The sequence below is a fragment of the Salvia hispanica genome, chromosome 2, assembly GCF_023119035.1.
Source record: "Salvia hispanica cultivar TCC Black 2014 chromosome 2, UniMelb_Shisp_WGS_1.0, whole genome shotgun sequence".
NCBI lineage: Eukaryota > Viridiplantae > Streptophyta > Magnoliopsida > Lamiales > Lamiaceae > Salvia > Salvia hispanica.
Window position 1 is genome coordinate 35,964,815 of NC_062966.1, and position 15,710 is coordinate 35,980,524.

Genomic DNA, 15,710 nt, shown 5'->3' on the forward strand with positions numbered 1-15,710 from the left:
TAGGGATTCGAGTCACCACAACCATGGGGACATAATTTATAGATGTTGAGGACGGTGAAGTGCATCTTAGGTTGTATGTTGTTCCTCCAACCAATAGGTGGAGGTTCGAGTCACTACAATTATGGGGACAAAATTCATAGATTCAAAATCTGCATCTTATCTATACAATATATGGACATATATGCTTGCAAAAAGATGAGGTTCTTGACAGGTAATCAGATGATCTGCACAGAAAGCATCAAACCAGGCACTCTCAGACACACAAGTTGAAATCTTGGACAATCGTTGAAGCAAGCAGAAATAGTTAGTTTTCAACTTTACCAGACACGGATGGCTTGATAACTCAATTCTTTCGCAAGGGTATCAGCAAAACACTGTGCGGCTTCTGCTTCAGCCTCGGCTTCCTCGGCTTCCCTAGTTGCCACCTCAGCTTCTGCCATCAAAGCTTCAGCCTTCGCAACTGCTCTTGCAGCAGCTTCAGCAGCCTCCTTAGTGCACATGCTCCTCATCTCCTCTAGCTCGGCATCAATCTCAGCTTTACTAAGAAGTACAACGTCGCTGCTTCTCTCTGCTTGAAAGGTATTCTTCGTAGCTCCATTTTCAAGTAACAACTTTGGTTCTTCCGAAGCACAAAAAGAGACAAGCTTTGGTGCAATTCTGTATTGATTCTTCACCTGTCAATCAGACACTACAACTTATCGAGTTGAAGATCATAACTACTCGACCTCTTCATTTTTCACTTCCATCTATGTAGAGGTAATTTGATTTCATATTGTATATATGACTAGAAAACCAAAGGTGAAAAGTTTGATATGACGGCAAAAGCTCGGAAATGTGTTTCACTCTTGATACAATCAAAGCACCAATCACAATCTTCAAATGTAGTAACAACTAATAGTAGTAATATATTTGATGAAGGCTATTATTAGCCACCAAATCGGTACTTGCTACTACCTAATAATCTGCAACTTACAGCTGTAAGACATATAGACTTGAGATTCCTCCAGAAAAAAAAGGAAACTAATTTATTTCAAAAGGCTACCTTAATCAATTGTCCATTTTCTGTCAAAATCTTCAAATGTGCAGCCAAAGTCCTCTCATGATCTGCAGGGACCGAGTAATTTTCCTACACATATACCATATATGATTTCACATTCAGAAACTCATTCTCATAGCGGATATAAGAAAACTCTTAGGCTCCGTTAGGTACATGGAATTGGAGGCGTGAAGTTGGAATTGGAGCCTTCAATTCCAAATCCAATGTTTGGTATCGTAAAATTCTTGAATTTGGAACAACCAGTCTTTGCCCTTTGGTATCATAAAAATTCTTGGATTTGGAATTGAATTCCAAATTCAATTCCAAAACCTCCAGTTCCACAATTTGAATTCCATATCAAAAGTAGTGAAATTCCAAATATTTATTAAATCACACACACATTGCACCCATTCTTACACACACACTGCACATATTCACACAAAGTGCACACATTCTCACACACACACTTCACACATTCTTACACACACTGCACCAACCATTCACACATTCTTACACGCACGCTGCACACATTCACACACACACACACACTGCACACACACATTCACACACACACACAGATTGCACACACTTACACACATTCACACACAGACTGCACACACTTACACACACATTCACACACACACTGCACACATTCACACACACACACACATACTGCACATATTTTTACACACACACATTCTTACACACACACATTCACAAACATTGCACACACACATTCTTACACACACATTCTTACACACACTGCACACACACAGATTGCACACACTTACACACATTCACACACACACTGCACACGTTCACACACACACAGACTGCACACACTTACACACACATTCACACACACACTGCACACGTTCACACACACAGACTGCACACACTTACACACACATTCACACACACACTGCACACATTCACACACACACACACATACTGCACATATTTTTACACACACACTGCACACACACATTCACAAACACTGCACACACACATTCTTACACACACACTGCACACACACATTCACAAACATTGCACACACACTGCACACACACATTCTTACACACACATTGCACACACACATTCACAAACACTGCACCCATTCTTACACACATTCACACACACTGCACGCATTCACACACTGCACACATTCACACACACACACACTGCACACATTCACACACACACACTGCACACACACTGACTGCACATATTCACACACACACACACACACACACACTGCACACATTCAATTTTTCAAATTCAATTCCATATCAATGATTTCATTTTGCCAAACAAAGAATTCAATTCCTTCCAATTCAATTCCATTGAATTCCAATTCCAATTCCAATTCAATTCCAATTCCGTGTACCAAATGGACCATTAATGGTAAGACTAACTATTCATGAAGTTAAGCTTCAACTGAATCATATAGTGGCTGTTCTCACTTAAGAATTATAGACAGAAAGAGTGACGATAATCCAATTATTTTGTAGGACAGGTTATATGTAAGTTTACACAAAGAAAATTATGTACCTTCAAAACTTTAGTAATCACAAGACATTATTGAACACCAGCATTTTCTCAATCTTCAACAGACTTCATTTTTAGCCAATTTTTTTTCAAAAGTCTAAACAACGTATATCAAAAGACAGAAAACAAGTACCTCTACGTATTGCATAATTGCAGCCCGACTAGATCCTCGAGGTTCCTTTAACTTTGTTATGGCCTCCAGAATAACATCACCCATCCTGCATTCACAGCCAGAAGCCTCAAATGACTTTAGTATTAAAGAGCATCTAGAATTATTCATTGTCGAAATATCTGAAAATTCCAAACATGCTTATACATAGAAAAACCGATGGTAAATTCCAAATCAATCTTTGCACCTAGTTCGGATATCTGAAAATAAACAAATGAAAGAATTTGTTTTCCCGTATAATGACAGCAGTTGCTACATGAGATAACCACGGCACTGGCAAGAACTATGGCATGGAAAAATCAACAGAGTTACAGAGCCTTTAAAATTTGATTCAACAAATGTACTACCTTTCTTAATTGATTGGCCGAATTCTGAAAACTTAAAAGCAAAATATTTAGAAAGAAAGGTGGGCGATGAAGAAGTTGGATATTAATGTACAAATTTAAAATAACCACTTGATCAGATCACATATTCCAACCTTGGTATGTTTTTCTTGAATATTACATCCTGGGATAATTCATTGGATGCAGCAATGGAAGTTACACCAATAACTTCCATATCCTTATCAACCACCATGCTAGTAGTCGCAGTGTCTTCGTCTTGCTTGATGATAAGCTGACTGCTTTTAACTGAAACTCTAGCCCTATTGCGGGATCCAACACCATTTGCCATGAACTTTAAATTTCTCCATTTATCCTAAACCAGAAGAAGTTCTCTGAAAGATATTAATTTCTGCAAATGCAGAGGATAAGATAAAAATCTAGTAATTACTACCTTAAGGTCCACATTAGAACGTGACCGTAAGTCTGTGCTGAACTCTGGATCTTTGAGTATAGTACTCCATTTTCCTATTCCATATTTTTGAATGCCAGCCTTAAGAGCAGCTTCTTCTTCTGGTGTCCACTTCTGCTTAGGAGCACCCATCGAAACTCCAAATCTTTCACACAATGACCTAGTGAGTAATGCTAGTTTTTAAAACCTGCCAAATGCAGAGTCGTCGAACAATTAGAGGAGAAATCCAATTGAGACCTAAAAAATAAGAATGAAGTGGCTCAAAATCGATATAAAGAGAATATTAATCTTTATCAAATACTATCAAGTACGATGTTTCATATAAGGAAACTTCTTTAAATTTTAAACATGATTATCTCAGCATTTAATGACTCCTGAATCACCCCAATAAGAGGAATAATATAATCAATCAAAAGATTAAGGCATATCATCCTAAGTAGGTAGATAATATCCCAAAGCAACAACCTTTCACCTGTTATACTTTGCATATCACATTTGGATATGCAAGAATCATAGGAGTACTATGGTAAAACCGTCACTCAAACTACTGCAATTAACGAATCCAGTATAAGCTACAATTATTGGATTCTACGCATGCTTTAGTACAACTGATCAAGAATAGAGAATGCGGCATTTGCAATTGATCATAAGTTACAAAAACTCATAAACAAACTCCAACAATGAGAGGAATTGCACCAGAAAAGCTATCCCCACCAACCCATATACTCAAATTCATGCCAGTATGAGCCGTTAACAAAAAACACACAACCTTGAATGTCTTTTTTTATGGGCAAATGAATATAAAATCAAAGGACGCGCCATGGTGGACTCGAACCTAAGACCTTTCACCTCACTTATTATAGCATTCTACCACTTGACTGATTCACACACACATAACCTTGAATGTCAAGTTATAATATTCACAAACTGATTCTTAGTCCGTCCCACTATTACGAAAGCCGAAATTCAACGTAAAAGGCATTAAAGGGTCCAATGTTATCACACAAAAATTCAACGTAAAAGGCATTAAAGGGTTCAATTTTATCACACAAATTCCACACTCATACAGACATTAGGGCATGATAGTGAACAGAGCAGCTTCTTTTCCATGCCAATCATCAAAATCAACTGCAACATGAAAGAAAACCTTTGGAGGCTAACTAAACATTTATTCAAGAATCAAGATGTTTATTCAGGCCCCTATCATATTCAATCTACGCAATTTCATCACTACAGTCAATTTTTTTTTTACATAATCAAAATCCCATGTGAAAAATGAGTCGTCTTGTGAAAAGGGGAGACGCAATTTCGTGTGTGAAAAGGGGAAAAAGGAAAAGGCCTTGAACTGAATACAGCAGGCATACCCGGAGCAGAGGCGAGTGATTCCTATACTCAATGAAAAGACTGATTTATGCAATTGAAATTCAGTATATTGAGAAGTATCGAAGCCTTAATCGGAAGGAAGTCTGAAATACGAAGAATTAGGGGGGAATTTCCCGGTTGAGATTTCAGTTTGTGGTTAATCGCCGCAGAGTTTCTTCTCGAAGAATCTTCAGCGTACCTTGTGCTACCAATTACCAAATCATTTCGTTTTCCAATAACAGATTATTTATATTAATTATTTATTTCAAATATTATTAGAATAAATTATTGCAAATTTATATGCAAGTCATTAACATAACAATGATAATTGATGTAGGTAGACATAAGTTAAGTGTTTCTACTTTGAAATTTTTTTAATATATATGTGCATAAATAACAGGAGACGTGAATATCGCGTAATTGATATTCCATATGTTGACTCGATAAAACTATTGACGTTATGTAATGTTGATACAACTGACGTAATTATGCAAATAATAATAATTGGCACGAGTTGCATACTTACATCGTACACACAACTGTTGGATACGGACATGTTTCAATAGACGTTTAGCACAATTTAATAGAGCATAATTTTAATAAAGCCAATAAAATCTTAGTTTAGAAAGTGAAGCAATGTTTTATTTGAAAAAAATCTCTGGATAGATATACTAATAATTTTATATTCATCTAAAATCATATTGTAATTAAAAAAACTCTCCTAATTTCATTAGAAAAACGAAAAAAATTGAAACTTCTCATTTTGCCCCTCCGTTGGAATTGATATATTTTCAGTGCCCCAAAAATTTGCAGCCCCAATTCTTCAAACAAGAACCCCAGGAATCCATCTCTGTGCACTGATTCTAGCAATCGCGAAATGGCGAGCTCTCTGCGGCGGCTGGCGAGCAATTCCGCCGTGATTTCTCGATCGGCGTTTCCAAGAGCATTCTCCACGGAAAGCGCATTGGTCGAAACAAAACCCGGCGAGATCGGCACGGTTTCGGGCATCCCCCAAGAGCACCTCCGCCGAAAGGTATACTTCCATTTTAGCGATTTGTTTTGAAATTTTTTAAACAGAAGATGAATTTCATCTCTTCGTATTTTCTTCTTGATTAATGAATTCTTTAGTATTTGTGGCTATGCCTTTGTTTTTATGCATAATGAACTTTGTTTAGGACATCCATTTCCCCAAATCCCTCGAATTTTATGCATTTAATTTTTTTTGGATTGAGTCTAAAAGTTAATAGTTAATTTATTTGAAAGATGCATGATATTTTTCTCTGGATTTGTTATGGTATCGCATAGGTTATGATATTCTCACCTGCCCGAACTGCTACTCAGCAAGGAGCTGGGAAGGTCGGTAGATGGAAAATCAATTTCTTGTCCACGCAAAAGTATGTCTTTCTTCTCTTGATTGCAAGTTTTTCTTTGGTCGAATCAGCCTTTATGTTTGACGAATTGGTCACCCACTGTTTACATTTCTCAACATTGGGCACAAATATAAACTGGGCTTCATGTCTTAATGTCTGATCTTTATTGGACAAAGTGTTCACTTTGTCAAATTTGAGCTGGATCCAGGTTGTAGTTTCCATTATCTTTCTAGGAACGTGGTTGATGCTAGACTTTGAGCTGACGATGATTTCCTGTATTTGAAATTTTGAATAAATGGTGTTACGAGCACTGGAGTTAGCAAGTTTTCATTTGACTCCATCAAGTCCCTTCTTTGATTCCTACATTATCAATTTGATTGCCTTTGCGGAATCAGTGCTTTTTTAGTACTAGAAGGGGAGAAGTTGATTCATATGGGTTTAACTATTATATCCATGTAGGCTGATGTAAATATTATTCTGCCCAAATACTTGCCTTAACACTTTCTTGCAACTTTGTACTTGAAACATTTACCGACAATGATAATGTAAAGTTGTGGCCACTAATGAGAAGATAAATGTATACACTATACAGGAATGAGATTAAATTATGAATGAAATGAAGATGAGAAAGGATTTCATAAAAATGATGGTTCTAGGGACTGACATGCTACGAATTAAAGAATGGATTTCTTGATTTTCTAACAATTAAAGATGTTATCAATAGTCATAATGTTTTGATAATCTTTTAGCACAAGTTTCTAGACAAATATTGGTTACACTATTTTTTTATATATTTCCTTCATCCTTTAAAAATAGGCCTAATGAGGGTGTGGCATGGGTTTTATTACAAGTTTTTGGTGTATTTTGAGTGGAGAAAAGGCCCCCCTCTGAAGGATGGAGGTTTATTGGGTGCCTTACATGTCATTTTTCATAAAGTAGATGTTCCATTTGCTTTGTACTCATCAACTAATAGATACTACTTGTTTAAACCAGTCTATTTATAACTGGTGATGTGTTTTTGACACTGTGTGCGGTAAGGAGGGATATATTCTTCTCCTAAGATTTTTACTGGTCAATTCTGTTTTATGATAAATTATTCACTGATTTTTGTATCATTATGGTTGCCAATATGCATTTGTTGTTGCTGATTTTCAGATGGGAGAATCCACTTATGGGTTGGACATCCACTGGAGACCCATATGCCAATGTCGGAGATTCTGCACTAAGCTTTGACAGTCAAGAAGCTGCAGTATCATTTGCTGAGAGACATGGTTGGGAGTACACGGTATGGTCTCCTTGGTCTGAGATCCCAAGTGAACAAAATTACTAAGTTTAAAATTGTGCACTTTCATTTAGGCTCTTTTTGCAAATGTAAATATTAGACATGGCACTGTGTCAGGAGTGAATCGTAGTGCTATTGAATAGTTTTCATGTAGATTTGTTTCACTGGTTCTAACATTTGAAAGTTCTAGTCTTATATTTTCAACTATGAAATCAAGTCCCCTTATGTTTTCATATTGCTTCTTATTCACAGGTGAAGAAGCACCACACCCCATTATTGAAGGTTAGATATCCTTAGTTTTACAATTTAGCAGCTCAAAGTGATTTAGCAACAATCTGTTAAGAAATTTGAAATCTTACTCTGATTGTGGTTTAACTTGTACTTAAAATGCCTTAATTTTATATGTTCTATTTCGTTGCACCTATGGTGAATTTTATGTTTGGTTATAGTGTGACTTATATATGCTCACATTAAAAATGTTTTTGATAGCTACCATCCTCATCCGTATGAGTACTAGCTGGTTTTTTAGCAAAATAGTGCTCTGAAACCAAAATGCATGATTTCATGTAGAACAGCACACTGTACACCATTAATTTGAAAGGTTATTTGGTATAGATATTAAAATGAACGTCTTATGTTTTGGATGAAAGATTATTTGGTAGATAGTGCTCCTTTCCAAGTGATTTTTGGCAGGATTTCTTAAACGTCCTTTGGATAACTAAATTGCTTTCGTAGCAGTGGTTTGTTACATTATTTAAAATAGAAAAGAAAAAACGAAGTGCTGTGACCTGGCCTTCTAGTTAACAATTTGATAGTTACACTATACACAAACTGTGGTGTGTGGTGATTGTGAGCCCATTACTTTCTGTTGTTAGTAATTATTTCTTTTGTTCTAGAAGATATGTGTACATTCTCCTCCCGCCCCCACTAAAATTCCTGCAAAGAAGAATACAAAATGATATTACTCCATTTGATGTCTTTTAGGACTTATGGTATTCTTCCTACTTGGTTTGCAGGTGAAGGCATACGCAGACAACTTCAAATGGAAGGGCCCTCCTGCGTCTGAGGCAAGCTAATTTTTCAAATTTTATCCTTTGCTCGGGGGTTTAGCTTAGAATGACCAAGGATCAGTACTTCGTGTAATCCTTCGAATGAATAAATCATACTACAACATTGGATTCCTTCATGCTTGCTTTGTTTGCGCAGAGGTTCAGTTCAGTCCACTTTGCACTTGTTTCATTTGTTGTAAGACAAAAAGATACCTATGTATTACAGAATGATTGAAGAAAACAATGTTGTTTTTGCTTATATAGGCTTGTTTTCATTTCCTAACTTAACAATAACCAATACATTTTCACTGTCAAACCTATAAGATTCGAAATTCAGGTTTCTAAGCAAATGCTCAAAAAAATCCAATTAAATTCAAATCTATAATAATCGTACACTCAATTAAAATAATGACATTGAAATAAAAATGAAACAAAAGCCAATTAAATTGGTAAATTAGTAACAGTTGGAAAGGGATGTGGGAGAAAATACACCACTTGTATATTTATATTTTTTCTGTGTTTAGGGCAAAGTAGGGGATCTTAATCCTTTACATGCATAATAATATATGCAATAGGTAAAATCCATCCAGCTCGATTATATTATTGGACTATAATTATACAAGAAGTTGACCCAATTGGCATCTCTGGATGTACATAACATATGATATGGAATGCAACTACTGCTGGTGATATTGCTTTTTGTCATGCAAAGGCGCCATTGAGACGGATACCACTTCTATCAGGTATAAGTTTCTTCATGTAATACTTGGATCTGCGCAGCTCGTTGATCCTTCTCCTCCTCTCCTCTGGTATGCACTCAATTGAGCATTCGCAAAAGCCACGCCTTACAAACCTGTCAAATCAGCAACAAACATTACCAGACTACTCAACAACTTTGATCCAAAACCAAATGCCAAAGATGACATGGGCAGTATTTCATAGTGCAAGTGGCTGAATATTGGATTCAGATTTACAAATCCAAGTCTGAGAAATAAAATTAAAGAAGGTATAATAATATAAATTAGAAATACACAGAAAACTGAATAACTTAAGTTTTCTTGCCACCTAGCAAATATTATAATGCTAGAAGAAGTGCATACCAATCTGCTGTGCGAGTTGTCAGTAGAAAAAGCATTCTGAGTCCAAGTGACGATGCCTTCTTCTCAATGTAATCTAATCACGTTCAAGAAATGAATTATCATAAATGAGAGGTTTAACTGTACATGAAAAATACAATAGAAGAGACTCATAGATACCATACCAAGTAATTTGTCTCCCAGTCCTTGCCCACGGCATTCGGGAGAAACAGCAATAGCGGCTACCTCTCCACGTTTCTCTTCAAAGAAGGGGAAGAGAGCTCCACAAGCAATTATTTGACCTTCTCTTTCTACAACTATGAATGAATCCAGTGCTCTAAGTAGCTGCACTGTGGGAATGATGATCAAACTCACAAACATAATGTGTGAAATACCTGCAATGTGAAATAATATGCTAGATCACATGTACAAACCTCTTCTTCAGTCCTCTTTATCAAAGTGCCTGATTCCTCTAAAGGCAGCAAAAGTTGTTTAATTCCATGGAGATCTGCGACAGTAGCCATCCGCATGCCTTCATAAAGATCACTGGAAGGAATTGGAAGAAATAATCAAATAACCAAATAATCTGCTCAAATATAATTTCTGCCCATCGGAGTTACCAAGCTGAAGACAGAGGACTCGGATAACACTACGCATGCACAGGTAAGAAAAAATGATCGCAACTTTGTAAGGAGGGAAAGAAACTCCATGGTAAACAAGGAGGCTAAATCATAAATATTGGTATTAACCAGAAAAAGAAGAAAAAAATATTTTCAACAGGCAGGGCTTTACTTCCTAAGTTGTTTGCAGTTTTGGAGCTGAATAAAAAGGCACAAGGAGTTGACAACATAGTATATTCCAGGCATTTTTAAATGCTAAGCTGAGATAAAACTGACATTCAAGAGAAATACTAATATTCTTGAAAATAGTTTGAGAAAGTATTTTGTTAAAGAGGGACATACCTAGCTACCATAGTACCCACTCCGTCTCTCTGAAACAATTCTTTCAATAACACTCCACCAATTGTACCATCCAATAAATGGACCCTCTGGACACCACCCTGATGACAAACAACATCACATATGTAATGAGAAAGCTTTTTGGCTGAAACATGGTGCTTTTGGGGGCTTTATTTCAAGAAAGGGAAGGACACCATGATACTAATATTACATCAATATCTATTATTCAGATGAAAATGATCTTAGAACCCCAAAATGAATGATGTATAGGTGAAAATCAATGCATCCTGTAAGCAGAAAATGGTAAGGTGAAAAAATAATTTAACCAAAAATCTATGTCTGAAAATGGTAAAGTGAAAATCAATGCATCCTGTAAGCGGAGAAGGATGCAGCGGTATTTCAAGTTTGTAACCTTCATGTAACATATCAGAATAAAACAGGAGGATTTCAGCAACAAACAGCTTTTGGAAACAAAAATTGGTAACACTTAAGAACGGCAATAACAAGGAAACACTCCGTTAGCAAAATTCTTAATTGTTTGCTGATTAGGAGTTTGATGACCCAACAGTGGAAACTTACTCTGCAGACAAAAGCTGCAGCAGCTAATTCAGAAAGGTAACCATTTGACCCACTCAGTCTTTCTTGGTTTCCAACCGCAAAACCTTGCTCACCAGACCAAAGTCCATCCCCATTGTCAAAGCCAACGCCATTTTGAAATTTGGCTCGACCAAATGCCTTCCCATTCAGAGAAGGTACTGTATCACTTGCATCATTGTAGGCTGCACAGACTAGATCATCTTGATCAACAGCTTTTACATAATTTGCAGCAGTCTCACTCTGCTTAGCTCGCCTACGAATTAACAAATCTGCTTCTTGAAGAGTTAAAAAATGAATAAGCCTCCCATATTCATCTAGAATTGGCCCATCTATGATGCAGATGAGTTTCTCAGCTCCAAGAGCCAGAGCACAGGCTGTTGCAACCTCATATGTGCTACAAAATACAGAAGACAAAATGGTGTTCAGAACTTCAAAATCAAGGTGGCTTTTAATAACTAACAAACCAGAATTAACGGTTTAAATCACAATCAACATGCATAAAAAGAGCTGTTCCAAAAAAGTTTATGCAATCAAAAGACAAAGTAAAAGCATAAATTTTGTAAAAATATAGTATTATGATAACTCAACTATGCTTTGGCATATTCCATCATATTATCGAATCATCAGTCTAGAACAATCAATGATAGTTCAAGAATTAGTTGATTAAGTCATACATTTATCCTGTGCATATGGCAACAAAAATACCTATAAAAGCAATTAAGCATACTTGCAATTTATCACTTCACCGGAACTTGAATAACCAAGGTTGCTTAGAAGAACTATAGAGTCTTGATTGAGCCTCTCACGAATGCGAGAAACATCAATTTTCTTAACTTCTCCTGTAGCTCCATAATCGATTCCATCAACTACTCCTTTTCTCTGTAGAATAAGTAAGCGATGAATAAAATAACTGATACTACATTGCATATAGTAGAAAATCCTCCAGTAAGACACAGTAGTCTTACCTTAGCAGCCAGAAAATTGCCACTGGCAACACTGACCCCATCATACCAACGATCATTATCTCCATGGCGATAGATACCACTTAAGGAAGGTCCAGGGGAAAGTTTGGCCTCGATCATGATACGAATCCTCCCTGCTGCATCAAGTGCAGCACTAAGCGAGTCAGAGTCAGTAACCCTGAAGCTACCAACATACTTTGGTTCAGATCCTGAGGAAACAAATAAAAAATCATTTTATTTAAGAAGTTACCAAATCGACGAAAGCCGTCACATCATCAAGATTCAGCTCTAACAGTTAAAACAATGAGCAGAAACATAAAACTAGCACTTATTTTGATAGATGAAAGGTCATTCATGCAGCAAACTACAGCAAGATATCAAATTGATTTCAGACCTCTTTCCGCCAGAAGCCTGTCGATCTGGATGTGACTTCCTGGAACAAGAACAAATTTGATTCCGAGTCCATGAAGCAGAGAAATATCCTACACGAAAATTTCATTAATCAGACACATATTTCAACAACTAATTTTGCTAAACAGACTTGACTGAATAAATTGATCACATACAAAGAATCCAACTTTCAATCTTAAACTCATCCATCAGTTGAGAAACGCAACAAGAAATGCAGCTCAGCTGATAACGAAATTAAAACTAAAAAACAAACAAAACAAAGGACAAAACGTGCCATTAGAATATGATCCAAATGAGGACTAGCAACGATGTCAGAAGATATCACTACGACAAAAGTACTTCCTCTGTGGGCCAGAAAGTAAGGCCACGCCTCGCGAAAGAATCGCACGAACAGCTCGTCTTTGACAGCATTCCCATCGTCGTCAATCTCCGAAGCCTCTGTTTCCCCACACACATTGATTCTCTTTCCGCGGACAAATTTAGCCCCAAAATACGAAGACCTTAAGGATTCGATCCCTCCAAAATTAGTTATCGGCCTTGCAGATGAGCGGGAAAACAAAATTGATTGACGACGATAATGGTAATAGCTCTGAATTGGAGAGGCGTTGCTCGGAGATAGAGCGGCCATTGGATTGGAGAGCCGCCGGTGATGCGATTAGGGTGAAGAATCAACAAAACCCCATTTCATCAAATGAGGTTTTGTAACTCAGATTCTAGGTGATGTGTTGCGGTTGCTCTATCTAAGTCTTAATTTATTTTTTTGGAATTTTAATTCCTGAATTTGGGTATTTTGAGTAATTCTAATTATTTTAGAATAAAATATGTCCTAACACTTCCCTGACCTTTGACTTATTTCTTTTTTAGCATGAATTTAAGAAAATGGTATTTATTAAATAAAAACGAGAATAAAATATGAAAAATAATAAACTAATAAAAATAAAAATAGAGTAAAAATATGGGATATAGTAAAATAGATGAAATTATATATTTTGTTTTTAGCCAAAAACTGAAAACTAGTAAGACATCCTAAAAAAAGAAGTAGTATTTTTTATGTAATGGATAAAGTAATTACACTTACACTAACTGTTTACAGAGAAATTAAATTATATACATAAGAAAGTTATATATTACTCCTTCCGTAAATTCACCAAAAATTTTTTTCTTTTTTGGTGATTGGAAAAATAAGATTTACTTCTAACTTTTTTCATATATTTATTGTCCTATATAAAATCAAATAATTCTTTAAAATTCGAACTGAATTAATGTTTTTAATCGTGGGGAATACTTTACAAATAAGGAGTTATGGTTTCTACTTGAATTGTATGATTATCCAATTTAGTTCATCGGGAACGTCGTGAATCCAAGTTCTTTCTATCAAACATGGTTTCTATCGAAATTAACACGTGATGTGATTATTATATGAATTAATTAATTTATTGACTTCAGCATCAATACCAGAATTTAGTTATATTAGTAGCTTGTACACTATGTAATTCGCGACGGCAGCCAATCATTAAATCATTTACTTACCGAACTGCAAAGCTACAGTACTGAATTACTAACAAAACCAATAAACTGATATTATTACATCATTCACATGTGAGTAAGGAATTTTATTTAGATACGTATTTTTATCATCTATATACCACGTTTTTTACGCTCCTGAAGAATATTTGTGGGTCCCCTATTACGACAAAAACACAATAAAAAGAAACATTAAAATATAACACCCACGTAAAAAATTGCAATAAACGATATTAATAAAATATAGGAAAGTAATAGAAAAAGTGATTAAAGTAATAGTATTATATATGTTCACATTAATGTGGTGAATTTCTTTTACAATAAAAATATAGCACTAATTTTGATAAGTAGAACTCCCTACGTCGAGATTTTTTTTGGGTATGAAATTTAAGAAAATAAGTATTTTGTTTAGTTAAGTGAAGAATAAAGTAAGGTAAATATAAATTAGAGAAGAAAAAGTAGTAATAAAAAGTATAGTAATATTAAAAAAAGGAAATGACTCATTTAGTTTAGAAAAAAAAATTGACTCATTTAGCCCGTATTTTGAGAAAAGAATATGAATAATGGTTAAAGGGATGTCAATGTAGCCTGTAATCTGTTGGCCGACTCGAATAGCCCAACAAATTTATAAGGTTAGGACTGGTATTTTCTAGCTCGATAAAATCAAAAGTCGATTAGCCCGCACCCCGATTAATCCACAATCTGAGTTGGGTTGATCCGAAACCCAACGGGCTGACTTAATTGACATCCCTAGCGAATCATTTAACAAGGGTCGGGAATACTATTTTCTTGGGGTCAGATGACTATAAAGGATTATAAAGGACATTTTATAAATAAAAAAAAGTTGAAATCAATTAATTAACCACATGCAAAATAAAAAAGATAGGAAAGACAAAACGCACCCGAAGAATAGACGGCAAGTGGGGGCCATCAACAATTTGAGCGGCCAGCACCACCACGAAAGTACTACCCCGATGCGCCACAAAATACGGCTGCGCCTCCCTCATCGCCTCCGCCACCCCAAATTCAATGCAGCAGCACCTCACCGCCGCCGCCGCCGTCGTACGCGAAAATCTGGTTTTTCCTATGCGATCGGGCGGCGGCGGTGGTCTGATTTTGGAGCGCCGCGGCGCCGGAAGCAGCAGAGATAACGCCGCCGTTGTCGATTTTGCCATGTTAATTGTAGAGATAAGCGGTGAGGAGAGGAGGAGGTGTTGTGAGAGACGTTACATTCGAATGATATAAATTTTATGTGGCACGTAATTAATTTCATATGCCAAAGTTATGAAATTAGTATGACGTGACGAGTCCCCACTATACTAACATAACATCAAACTTTTAAACACATGCCGACAATACAAAATAGGTGATATTGTTTGTCTCCGAAATTAAATTCGCATTAAATTTATTAATTATGACAATCATGCGTACACGGTACATTTGACTAGTGAACTGAACAAACATACTCCTTCTGTCCACGAAAAATATGACACTTTGTGAATGATACGGGTTTTGATGTAGAAATGGTAAAGTAAAAGCGAAGGAAAAAAAGTTGTAAGAGAGAAGTAATGTT

The 15,710-nt window shown here is 36.1% G+C and overlaps 4 protein-coding genes across 6 annotated transcripts; 1 reads left to right on the forward strand and 3 right to left on the reverse strand.

Annotated features, from left to right (window-relative positions):
* Positions 1–5,111, reverse strand: LOC125203615 (single myb histone 6-like). Its single transcript, XM_048102002.1, has 7 exons — positions 4,910–5,111; positions 3,528–3,732; positions 3,232–3,449; positions 2,718–2,802; positions 1,043–1,126; positions 322–674; positions 1–224 (listed from the first exon to the last, which is right to left on the reverse strand). Coding segments are annotated over exons 2-7 (891 nt in total). The 5' UTR covers positions 3,678–3,732; positions 4,910–5,111; the 3' UTR covers positions 1–223.
* Positions 5,112–5,691: 580 nt separating this feature from the next.
* Positions 5,692–8,867, forward strand: LOC125203818 (NADH dehydrogenase [ubiquinone] iron-sulfur protein 4, mitochondrial). Its single transcript, XM_048102280.1, has 5 exons — positions 5,692–5,940; positions 6,213–6,301; positions 7,433–7,562; positions 7,812–7,841; positions 8,576–8,867. The coding sequence occupies exons 1-5, from the start codon at positions 5,785–5,787 to the stop codon at positions 8,633–8,635; spliced, it is 465 nt and encodes a 154-aa protein (XP_047958237.1). The 5' UTR covers positions 5,692–5,784; the 3' UTR covers positions 8,636–8,867.
* A 167-nt stretch (positions 8,868–9,034) lies between these two features.
* Positions 9,035–13,347, reverse strand: LOC125207679 (probable amino-acid acetyltransferase NAGS1, chloroplastic). Of its 3 annotated transcripts, none has more exons than XM_048107123.1 (10): positions 12,888–13,341; positions 12,597–12,684; positions 12,206–12,411; positions 11,968–12,119; positions 11,223–11,634; positions 10,647–10,744; positions 10,119–10,230; positions 9,870–10,029; positions 9,709–9,781; positions 9,035–9,461 (listed from the first exon to the last, which is right to left on the reverse strand). In XM_048107123.1, exons 1-10 carry the CDS (start codon positions 13,239–13,241, stop codon positions 9,311–9,313), a joined length of 1,806 nt encoding a protein of 601 aa, XP_047963080.1. In that variant the 5' UTR covers positions 13,242–13,341; the 3' UTR covers positions 9,035–9,310. The 3 variants fall into 3 exon arrangements, with proteins under 3 accessions (XP_047963080.1, XP_047963081.1, XP_047963083.1); XM_048107124.1 differs by having other exon boundaries at positions 12,769–12,906; XM_048107126.1 differs by lacking the exons at positions 9,035–9,461; positions 9,709–9,781 and having other exon boundaries at positions 9,873–10,034; positions 12,888–13,347.
* Positions 13,348–14,106: 759 nt separating this feature from the next.
* Positions 14,107–15,378, reverse strand: LOC125207680. Its single transcript, XM_048107127.1, has 2 exons — positions 15,040–15,378; positions 14,107–14,297 (listed from the first exon to the last, which is right to left on the reverse strand). The coding sequence occupies exons 1-2, from the start codon at positions 15,310–15,312 to the stop codon at positions 14,268–14,270; spliced, it is 303 nt and encodes a 100-aa protein (XP_047963084.1). The 5' UTR covers positions 15,313–15,378; the 3' UTR covers positions 14,107–14,267.
* Positions 15,379–15,710: the final 332 nt, after the last annotated feature.

Bases quoted from the DNA above. Each gene is read 5' to 3' on its own strand.
- LOC125207679 (XM_048107123.1), bottom strand. From the start codon at position 13,241: ATGGCCGCTCTATCTCCGAGCAACGCCTCTCCAATTCAGAGCTATTAC. The intron at 12,685-12,887 runs GCACGTTTTGTC...ATTTTCGTGTAG, and splicing joins ATTTGGATCATATTCTAATG to GATATTTCTCTGCTTCATGG. The intron at 10,231-10,646 runs GTATGTCCCTCT...AATTCCTTCCAG, and splicing joins GTGGGTACTATGGTAGCTAG to TGATCTTTATGAAGGCATGC.
- LOC125203818 (XM_048102280.1), top strand. From the start codon at position 5,785: ATGGCGAGCTCTCTGCGGCGGCTGGCGAGCAATTCCGCCGTGATTTCT. The intron at 5,941-6,212 runs GTATACTTCCAT...GGTATCGCATAG, and splicing joins AAGAGCACCTCCGCCGAAAG to GTTATGATATTCTCACCTGC. The intron at 6,302-7,432 runs GTATGTCTTTCT...GCTGATTTTCAG, and splicing joins AATTTCTTGTCCACGCAAAA to ATGGGAGAATCCACTTATGG.
- LOC125207680 (XM_048107127.1), bottom strand. From the start codon at position 15,312: ATGGCAAAATCGACAACGGCGGCGTTATCTCTGCTGCTTCCGGCGCCG. The intron at 14,298-15,039 runs GTGCGTTTTGTC...TTGTCGTAATAG, and splicing joins ACTTGCCGTCTATTCTTCGG to GGGACCCACAAATATTCTTC.
- LOC125203615 (XM_048102002.1), bottom strand. From the start codon at position 3,677: ATGGGTGCTCCTAAGCAGAAGTGGACACCAGAAGAAGAAGCTGCTCTT. The intron at 1,127-2,717 runs GTACTTGTTTTC...GTATATGTGTAG, and splicing joins CAATTATGCAATACGTAGAG to GAAAATTACTCGGTCCCTGC. The intron at 675-1,042 runs GTAGCCTTTTGA...TCTGATTGACAG, and splicing joins AAAATGGACAATTGATTAAG to GTGAAGAATCAATACAGAAT.